The 11,208-nt window shown below is 37.5% G+C and overlaps 1 protein-coding gene across 8 annotated transcripts in view; it reads right to left on the bottom strand.

Annotated features, from left to right (window-relative positions):
- The window catches only part of TLE4 (transducin like enhancer of split 4), a 147,569-nt gene that overhangs the window by 88,563 nt on the left and 47,798 nt on the right, over positions 1-11,208 (bottom strand). For 6 of the 8 annotated variants that reach the window (XM_014454135.2, XM_023752406.1, XM_023752407.1 and 3 more), the window contains one exon: positions 8,823-8,897. The exons of the other annotated variants lie outside the window; for them this stretch is intronic. In XM_014454135.2, coding sequence (XP_014309621.1) covers positions 8,823-8,897 — 75 coding nt within the window. The remainder of the gene's footprint in view (positions 1-8,822; positions 8,898-11,208) is intronic. 8 annotated transcript variants of the gene reach the window in all.

The raw sequence follows: 11,208 nt of genomic DNA, 5'->3' as shown, positions 1-11,208 counted from the left end.
CCATAGCTAAGATTTGGAAACAGCCTAAGTGCCCATCGGCAGATCAGTGGATTAAAAAACTGTGGTACATCTAAACAATGGAATACTATGCTGCTATAAAAAAGAAGGAACTCTTACCATTTGCAACAGCATGGATGGAACTGGTGAGCATTATGCTAAGTGAAATAAGCCGGTCGGAGAAAGATAGATATCACATGATCTCACTCATTTGTGGAGTATAATGAACAATATAAACAGAAGGACAAAAATAGATCCAGAGACATAGAAGCATCGAACGGACTATCCAAACTATGAGGGGAGGCGGGGGGTGAGGGGGTAAGAGATCAACCAAAGGACTTGTATGTATGCATATAAGCATAACCAATGGATACAGACAGTAGTGGGGGTGAGAGGGCATGTGCTAGGCGGGGTGGGGAAAAAATAAACAACAACAACAACAAAAAAACACAGGTTCCACTATTGATCTATCAGAAATGGCTAAAAACCTACAATTCCAACTGCTGATAAGGATGTGGAGCAAAACTCTCTCCCACATCTTAGTGAGACTACAAACACTGTGGTCACTTTGAAAAACAGTATGTCAGTTACTTAGAAAGTTAAATACAGACTTACCATATAACTCAGCAATCCCACTTCTAGGTAATGACCCAAAAGAAAGGAAAACATATTCATTTACAAAAACCTGTATATGAATATTTATTGGAGCTTTATTCACAATCACCAAAAAGTGGAGATAAATCCAACTGTCCTTCAAGGAGTGAATGGCTAGATAAAGTGTTATATCTGCACAATGGAATATATTATTCAGCTATACAAAGGAACTCACTACTGATATAAACAACCAAATCATGCACTGTGTTTAATGCAAGATGAAAACTCAAAAGGCTATATACATGGTATATAATTCCATATATATGATAGCCTCAAAAAGGCCTACTTTAGGCCCTAGTTGGTGTGGCTCAGTTGATTGGAGTGTCTGTCGTCCTGTGCACCGAAAGGTGCAAGTTTGATTCCTAGTCAAGATACATGCCCAGGTTTCAGGTTTCATCCCAGGCACTGCAGGAGGCAACCAATCAACATTTCTCTCGCACACTGATGTTTCTCTCTTGTCCTTCCTCTCCCTAAAAAAATCAACAAAATATTTTAAAAGGCCCCTTCTGGATTGGACAAGGTCTAGGATAGGGAAAAGAACTGACTACAAAGAACAAAGGAATTTGAAGGAGTAGGGCAGAGCAGAAGAGATATTCTAGTCAAGCATGTCAAACTCACAGCTGGCAGGCTGCATGACCACCAGCCGTGAGTTTGACATGCTTGTTCTAGATCTTGATAGTGGTGGTAGATTAGTTACATGACTGTATTCGGTTGTCAAGTCTCACAGAACTGTATGCTAGAAGGGGTAAATTTTACTTTATGCAAATTATACATTGATAAATCTGACTTTAAAAAAGAATACAAAATATATAAGCAATGAATGTGTACTGCTAGATTCCTAATCCCACATATCCACAAGTATAAAGAAATATACAAATTTGTAAATGTATACAACCTCATTTTTATTATGTTTTTTATAATTGTCTGTTTCCCTTTACTCTGCTATCCTTGGAAACTAAAGTTTTATTGAAATTAAAGTGTGTTAATTAAACGTTGATTAGGTATAGTAAAATGTAAAACCTGGAACCTTACAACTACCAAAACTTTAATAAGATGATTTAAACGTAATTTGAAGATCATTTCAGAAAACATTGAAAAATATCATTCTAAAATGCGCCCCTTTAATAGGACTTGGTAAAGGTACTTAAATATTTGCTGAATGAATGAGCAGAAGTAATGATTAATCACTCTTATTATTCTCCTAAAAGATTCTACCCTTTTTGCAAAGATGCTTAGAACACTCAAAATCACAAATGCATTTTTTGGGTAAAAGAATTCCCCAACTGATTTCCCAGAGATTTCCAATCCTGCTTAAAACTTAGCTTAAGCTATTAACCTTTAAGTGGCCTATTTGGAATGAGCCTACCTCATCCCTCCCTCCCAACTCTCAGGGACACAGGCAGGCTGGGTCCACAAGGGAAAAGGTCTGACTAAATGGAAGTTGGTGATGTTGCTTGTAGGAACACTACTGGGAAGCAGTCAGTAAGAAAATTAGAAAAGATGTAGCAAAATGGAAAGAATAAAAACCTAAGCAATAAAAAAAAAAAAAAAGATAACAATGTACAAGCTTGCAAACTGCTATGAGTGTAACCTGCTTCTCTGTAACATTTCCATCAGGATCCCTGGGCCCCTACACAGGCCTGGAGTGAATGAAATGCAGATTCACAGACCTGGGAAACTGCTTTCTAGAGTGGAAGCCCAGTGTCCACAAGCCTTAAGCAATGTACGATATACCCACCCAGACACACTCAGCATCTCCTGTAACACGGTGTACTGAACTCTACCCTGACCTGTGGAAATACATTAGGAGGAAGGAGGGAAAGACGGGCTCCTTTCCGGAACAAAAAAATAGTAGCACTTCGTAGTAGCAACAATTAAAAAACAACAAAATCTGAGACTAGGTTCTAGAAATTTCTTCTAGAGAAACTTTGCAATAGAAATTAATGGAGTACAGAACATAAGGACAAATTAGAAATCCTGTCCTTTACCTAGATTTTTTGGGAGTTCTGAAATGGAGGCAGAGCTAAAAAATGATTTAAATAATATGAGTCTTTGTTATGAGAAGAGAAATTATTGCCTCTTAGAGCCTCACTGAATTATAGCACAAAGATTAGATTATGACTACATCACTGATCAACAGTACATGAACCAGTTAAAAACAAGGGTGAAGTGCAGACCTACAACATAAAACTGCTTTGGCTTATGTGCAATCACAGCTTCATCATACTCCGTGAGAGTGGTGAGCAAAGTCTTACAATTGCAGAAAAACTGCCTTTGGCCCCCAACCCTCATCCCAGCAAGCTGTGTACATGAAGTAGCCAGTGGCCAGAATATTTTATAAAGCCTTTAAGCTCCATGCACATTGTTCAGTGAAGACAGTAACAAAGCTAGAACAATCTATGATAAAATGCAAATCTAGGTTATAGCTCAGTTTTAAGTTTATCCTATATAATATACATTTAGAAAATAGCAGTAGTAATCAGTTGGGAGAAGAACAAGAAAGGGAAGCTCACCTAATAAGTTTATTGAAAAGTATTTATTTTAAAAATAATGTAAAAGATGAGCTGTTCACAAATCATGCTTCTAGCCCGTGACATGAGTTTAACTACCTACCTACACCAGAAAACCCCCTTACAGAGCCTGAGGCCTGAGTCCAGTGCCCAGTGTCTCAGTTCCTAGAGCAGCGGTTCTCAACCTGTGGGTCGCGACCCCTTTGGGGGTCGAACGACCCTTTCACAGGGGTCGCCTAAGACCATCGGAAAACACATATATAATTACATATTGTTTTAGTGATTAATCACTATGCTTTAATTATGTTCAATTTGTAACAATGAAAATACATCCTGCATATCAGATATTTACATTACGATTCATAACAGTAGCAAAATTACAGTTATGAAGTAGCAACGAAAATAATTTTATGGTTGGGGGTCACCACAACATGAGGAACTGTATTAAAGGGTCGCGGCATTAGGAAGGTTGAGAACCACTGTCCTAGAGGGAAGCAGAGGAGGAACAGGGTTTGGCTGCAGGTAATTGAGAGATGATCCCAGAGCAGGAGTAGGGGCCTAGGGAAAATTAATCAGAGGAGGGAAACACAAAACAAAGATGTATTCTTGATCACTACACCAAGAGTTGATCACTACCATGGGCAACTCAAGCTCCACCCCACTGGGACCCTTTGTGGAGGAATGTAGAAAGCACTTCAAAATTGTCTACCCACGGGGCAGGAGGGGCACATTCCACTGCCTATTTGCCTGTAGATCCAGGATTTACCCCACAGGGTGGTGACTCTCCCACCTTTCAGAGCTGCATATGCATAAATGAAGAGTGGAGTCCCACAAAGGCCCCAGGAAAAGCACTGTAGCTGAGCAGAGCTGTCCAGCCAGGCCATAGGTAAAGGCAATGACTAGAGAGACAGGGGTTATGAGTGGGCCCAGGAAGAACAACATTTGTGTCCCAGAAAGATAATAGCACAACTACTGTAAAACGAATAATACCTCTGGAAAGCCCTTTATTATCAAACACAGAAGAGATGAAAACAGGGCTCTTGGATACTTACTACATTTTTGCTTTTGTTTAAAAGCAGTTACATTTTTTATTTTATTTCAAATTTTGTGTTACTGAAGTCTGTGTTGTAAGGGAGGGGAAAACACACTCGTTTTTATATATGCCCATATATTTATATCTTTTAGTGTTTTTTGCCTTAATGCTAATCATTTTTTAAAGAGACTACAAGGGAAATTACCACAACGGTACATCTAAATGCCTCTGAAACTTAAAATGGCAGTTTTGAAATCTACCATGGAAAAAGAGTGGCATATATTTGAAAACTGTCATACTGCAAAACCTTCTGCCAAAATGCCAATCTGGAATGTATACATATATAATTTAAGGGCAAATCATAAGACAAGGACAATAAAACAAAATGCTAAGAGGAAGAAAAAAACCCCAAAGGTGTTGTCTTTCTTTTTTTTAAAAAATAACTCTAACACATAGGGTAGTAAAGGCAAAGTCATTTAAATCATTTCCTTAGTAATACAAGTAATATTTAAATAGATTTAATAGTGCTGCTCCAAACCAATGAATTATGGGTTTAAAACCTATTAAAATGTAATGTTTTTTTCCTGAGCTGAGAGGAGAGAGATTTAAATCCACTGAATTTTAATATTTCAGCTTGAGCTGCAGGAGGTAGAGAAAGTCCAAATGAACTATTCCATCAGCACCATTCAAGCATGAACATTTTAATCAGTTTTACTTCCTTGGAGTTCTCTAACACAGTTTACGCTGTCATTCTGAAAGCACTTAACACAGAGAGTGTGAAAAACCACCAAGGCTTGTTATTGCCTTCACAATTGATGGCAAATAATTTTGCAGACTTCCTATCATTAAAATGTCACTGCTAAAAATTGAGGTTCAGCATTTCTTGTGCTAAACTGCATTTTCCTACAACACCATAGCATACCTGTTCTTGAAGGATTTTTTAAGGGGTGTGCTTTTTTAAAAAATGCATTATTTCTATCATGTTTTTTCTCCAAAGAGTTGGGTTTAAAAAGTGGGGGGAATCCACAGGAACCTCATTTCCTATTTTTACAAGCCAAACATTTTCGTTTCCAATGTTTATCCCTAATAAAACTTTTGTTTCTTTATGGTAGTTTCTTTGGTGAAATTTTATGAGGTTCCTATGTCAGCCTCCTTTATTAAGCATAACCACATTCACACAGCATGTGCTGATTATATAGTGTAATGGATTTAAAAAGCATTTTAAGATAGTCAGATGACTCAATTTAATAATATAGGAAATGAAAACATCATTTCTAATTAGATCATATTACTGATTTAAAACTACAATTTGTGTGTTGTTCCAACAGTGTGATCTCGCAGAGATTCTAATTTAAAAACACAGTGGCTAGTAGAACACATGACAAGATCAAGCTAAATGCATAACACTCCCTTAGCCCATTTCGAGGGAACTCCAGGAAGCTTCAAGGAAACAAGAGCTACAACGAATTCAAAACAAAACACAAAATATTAATTGTAGAAAACACAGGAATTTTCCTGTTTTTTTCTTATAAATAAAAGACAAATGATATTTAACTTATTTCAATCTATCAACAGTTTTAAACTGAACATGACCTGTGAAAGAAATCATTATAACTGTGTTTCATTCCATTAAGCACAACTAGCTTATTGTCAGGAGAACAAGCAGCCTCTGCAGGTTCCGGGCTCACTTCAGCATTTTGCATTTAAACGGCATGGATCACTGGTTTGGCTCATTTACCAATGAAGGTAGAATAATATTGCAGAGTTAAAAAGGTGCTTCATCAGATTTCATTAAATCTGGGAACATTTGCACTTGTCTGGATGGTGTGCATACATATAAAAAAGATACACATATAGCGATAAATAAATGAAGGTCTGCAGGCGCTTAGATGGGTCTTTGCTTCTTTCAGGAGAAAAATTTTCATCCCTTCGGTGCATAAAATCATTGCACACTACAGTCTAAGACTCAAGTAACAATCTAAAGTTGACCCCCATCACTTTTGCTTGCAGGTCAAATCACCATCACCTCACAACTCAGCTATGCCCAAGGGCAACAGCAGGTGCATTTAAAATTCCACAATGTTACAACTCAGAAACTACTGGACACAAGGCACTATCCAGGATGAAACAAAGACCAAGGAGACAGAACAGCAGCAGCAGAAATGCATCATGTGAGTTCATTTTCAAGCTCTTTCCTTCTCCCTAAAACTATGAGGTTTGTTTTTCTATTTCTGCAACCTATTTTTCAGAAGTCAGACTATGTGATTTAGACTTCATTTTCTGCTCAGATACAAATAATCTGGAATTGCCACCAGATCCACCAGCTATACATATGCTGCTTTTGACAGCATGCAGATCTACTGAGTTAGTTCTTCAAATAAGTTTTGAGGTCACAAAATTAAATTTAGTTTTATTTTAATAATTAAATCCATATATACACAATCTATATCGGTTATTCGGCTACAGTCTAATAAATCGCCCTTTCCCTGAGAAAAGGCAACCTGCCATCCCATTCAAAACCAAGCATGTAAAATGAAATAGATACAAAAGAGTAATAAAATATACTTTATGTGAAGGGAAGGAAACTTGTTCTGATTTTTATATCTTCCCTCATATTTTTAAGCAACATCCAACACAAAACAATGTTTTTTATTTAGATTAATCTCTCTACTGTACAGACAGTAACTAATAAGACTCAAAAAAGAAACAAAGTAAGTGTTCTGTTTTTCTAGAGAAGACTGCCAACCAGACATAAGGTAGGATAGATACCTATATTTTAGTAGTTCCGACAAACAATGGACACTAAGCCAGAAATGACCCAGCAAGCTCGCATTTCTCCCATTCTCACTCCTTCACCAGCAAACAGTGCAGTGCCTGACAAATGTAGGTTCTATCCCTAGTGACCTAATAATACATCCCAAGGTGAAGACAGCACACATTTCAAGCAAGCACAGCTGTTATCTATCCTATATAACAATCCTATATAATAAAAGCCTAATATGCTAATTGTCCCCTCGGGCGGTCGTTTGACCAGGAGACTATGAGTTCGACCGCTTGCTATGATGTGCACTGACCACCAGGGGGTGGCACGGAACATGGCGTACATCGGCAATGTGGTGCTAGCAGCGCACAGGGAAAGGGGGAGGGTGGGAAGAGATTAACCAAAGATCTTATATGCATACTAGAGGCCTGGTGCACGAATTTGTGCTGCCAGAGCAAGGTGGGTGCAAGCAGGGCCCAATCTCCCCGCCGACTGCCCCACCAATCGCCCCACAGACGGCTTCCAGAGGATGTAGGCCAGGCCGAGAGACACTAGTTTTACATATAATTCTAACTTTAAAAACAATGCTCTGAAATTTTAGGAAATAACTAATTGTGAAATTTTTCCTCTCTGATTTCTCCCCCAACCCCCCCAGGGAAGAAAATGTGTGACAAATCAGTCTACATGGTTTGTTCTGATTCAGCCTCTTCTTTCCAAGGGCACTTCCAAAGAAATAAAGGTCACTTTATTCCATGCATTACGTCTTCTAATTTACTATCAGTATTTTCCTGTGGTCAGAGGGAGAAAATAAAGCTCAAAACAGCTCATTAAAAAACAAGCTACAATCAGACTATCTGCTCCACCACCATCGCAGTCATCCCAGAGTTCTGATTTCCTTGTTAAAAGACAGAGGCATAATTGAAGCAATATCTTCACTTCAGATTGATTATCAAGCGACCCTTATCCGCATCTTCACTCAGCAATTTGAATTTTAATGAAAGTAAATGGAATAATTAGCATTTCAAAGTGTGTTTGATACACTGGGGGAAAAAAAGAGAGAAGACTTTTGTGTATAATCTATACACAAAAGAAAAAATTTGGGAGGGGCAGAAAGAGGCAAGTACAGTTGTAGTGTCTTCATTACAATAACGAAGGAACTGCTTGTACAGGCCACATAAATAGAGATGTGAATACTGTGCTCTTTCAGCTACAAGTTCTCACTTGATTTCTAAGTTTTCGCACCTTATTTTATCACTTGTTACTTTAATCTGGGGGTGAACAAAAATACAAGTGGAGTTGGAGTGACTGCCCAAATCCATGAATTCCAGCAACATTATTAATGCTACTATCACCAGGAAAGATTTTATAACTGGGCCACTGATTTTCTAAAAGGTGTTGTTCATCTATCATTTCTACTATAAATGGATGCTAGTCCATAAGAGCCACTCATCACAGGATATAGTAGGGTGATGCAAAAATTTCATTTCATTAAAAATGAAATTAAGATACTCTGTACTTGAGGAAAGATAAAAGAAATCAGGTCATTTTAATATCAGGACGATATGAATCTTTTTCTGGCATAGGTTAGCAACAGAAGCTGATTGCAAAGGAAAGAAATATTATGAAAACTAACCAGTCTCTCTTTAGGGGAAAGTTTTCAGGGATATGTCAACTTGACTTGATGAGAGTACCATCCAAAGTTTCTAAGGTAGCCACCAAAATTCACATGAGATTAAAGGTAAAGTGCTTAATTTCATTTTGTGATCCTCTACTGCCTTTTGCCCCTTTGATGGAATGAAATTTAAAAGAGAATGAGAGAACTGATGACAAACACCAAAATCAGAGCTAAAATGGAAAGGCCACGTACCCCAATGATGGCGTTCAGTTCTGCCATGGTCACCTGCTTGGCCCGTTCCACAGCCTGCACCACTTGTTGCTGGTGCTATAAATGAAGATCAGAAACAGAATACAATTATTTGTTTTCTAGTAGATCAAGAATAGCTTTCCCTAGCATGTCCTCTAACTTCAATTACATGCAAAACAGGATTTACGGTTCTCCACATTTCAAAGAAACACCTGGATAGTAGATGACTAAACGTCTATAGTACATTTGGGTCTAGACTGCTGAGAAGCAACTGGGCATCCAACTGTGCCCCCATGAAAGATGCTCCCTTACAACTGGTAAAAGCAGTTTAAATGTTACTTTCATCTCAGTGGTACACTTTGACTCAACCTCTTCCCACCAGTACTAACAAACAAAATACAACAACCCATTTCATCTGCTTTCTTTGTACTCCCTCTTCTCTATCTACCTACATAAAAAAATATTCAAAATATTTCCTAGAAACACTTATTTTTTAAAATTTTCCTAATTTTGTTAAACACTAGAAGGATATGCAGAATTGAACGTTGATGTTTCCTCTATAAATGTGAAAAGAGTTCATATCTTAATGTAATGAGGGGCTACATATTTGAAAGGGATTTAAAATGTACAACTCTTGCTACTAGTCAAGTTTAAAAATTCCAGGTATTTCTTTTAAATGCAATGGAAAAACTAAAACCTACAAGTTTAAGTCATTTTTTTTTTGGGGGGGGGTGGCTAAGATGGACAGTATACGGTCATTTCTCTATCCATGATTCAGTTCTACAAAAAATGATCTTGATTTACTAATATCTTACTGATATTAGTAAATTGTGTAATATTAGAAAAATTAAATAGCACAGAACTCTTCACATGGAGGCACTCACATCTGGACATACACAAATGCCCCAAATATAAATATCTTTCCCACCTAAATACACTTAACATTCTAGGATCAGTCTAAAATAGGTCTCTTCTGCACTCCTTTTAACTCAGTTTAGTGAATGAAGAGCCAAAGGGACTGTTCTGGGAACAGTCTTGTTTTGGTTGATCCCAATGGAGAAAAGTAGCTAATGTTCTCCACTGCTTTGAAGTGAATATGAAGCTCAGTTATCATACTAGGTAGTACATACAAAGAGCTAGGCCATCATGAAACATGAAATTCCCCTTGAGCTACCTGGTACTACACATTCCAAAACACTCAAATAAGTAATTACTGAGGTTAACTAGGGTGACCACCATTTCCACCTCCCAGCTGTATAGAAGTAGTGGAGGAGGTGATGTGAGAGAGGAAACTGCTTTAAATCAGTTATCTATATGTGGTGTTTTCACCCTTGATTTCCTAACAGTAATATGTATTTTGTGCCTAAAACTAATGGGAAAAAAACATGTCAAATAACAGATCATTGCATTTGAAGCTTTTAATAAACTCTAAACATTAAATATACCTTTGATTATTTTTAATGGTAAGACTTTTAAAACAAGGGCTTAAGAAGCAATCCCAATGTCTTTATAGATATCCCTGTTCACTCTCTTACTCTTTAATAATATATCTGCCAAGGTGAAATACTTCATTTTTCTCTTTCTCTGAAGAAAAGTAAAAACCCTAAAAATTGCCCAGCTGGTATGGGTAGTGGTGAAGCATAGACCTATGAACCAGGGGGTCATGGTTTGATTCTTGGTCAGGGCATGTAGGAGGCAGCCAATCAATGATTCTCTTTCATCATTGCTGTTTCTATCTCTCTCTCCCTCCCTCTCCCTTCCTCTCTGACATCAATGAAAATATATTTAGAAAAAAAAACTAAAAATTTATGAAAACACTAGGAGAGGCACAATCAATAAAATGACCAGTTATAATAGTAATTTTCCCTTAAAGCCAACCTGACTATGTATGCTTACTGAGTACCTACTTACTATGTGCCCAAGTACAGAGCTCACATTTAGATTATTTGGTATTCTGAGTAATGAAAATGGCAGTACTTGGAAAGCAGAGAAAAAGACAACATGTAGGACGATTCTAGGATTCATATAACCCCTAGAGTGCCGGGGAGCGCGATCGCGCTCCTCCTGCAGTGTCACTATTAGATGCTAGTAGTTCACTCTTTATTGACAGATGGCACCTAAGTGCAGATTACTTATGATGCCGAATGTTTATAGTTCTAAAATTGACCACTGGCATTTATCTGCCTAATTTTTTACAGGTACTACGATTTTATGAAGTTTACTCAGATTTTGTAGCCCTAAAGCTTCAAAAAGGCATCCAGTTCTAAGTCTGCTTTTATTAGTGATGATGATATTGCTAAATATGTCAATTCTTGCTGTGAAGATGATGATTTTGTGGAAGATATTGGAGAAGGGTGTCCCTCTATTTTAACATTATATGTTTTGTTCA

The sequence above is a fragment of the Myotis lucifugus genome, unplaced genomic scaffold (assembly GCF_000147115.1).
Source record: "Myotis lucifugus unplaced genomic scaffold, Myoluc2.0 scaffold_31, whole genome shotgun sequence".
NCBI classification, from domain to species: domain Eukaryota; kingdom Metazoa; phylum Chordata; class Mammalia; order Chiroptera; family Vespertilionidae; genus Myotis; species Myotis lucifugus.
This window is presented reverse-complemented; position numbering and strand designations above follow the sequence as displayed.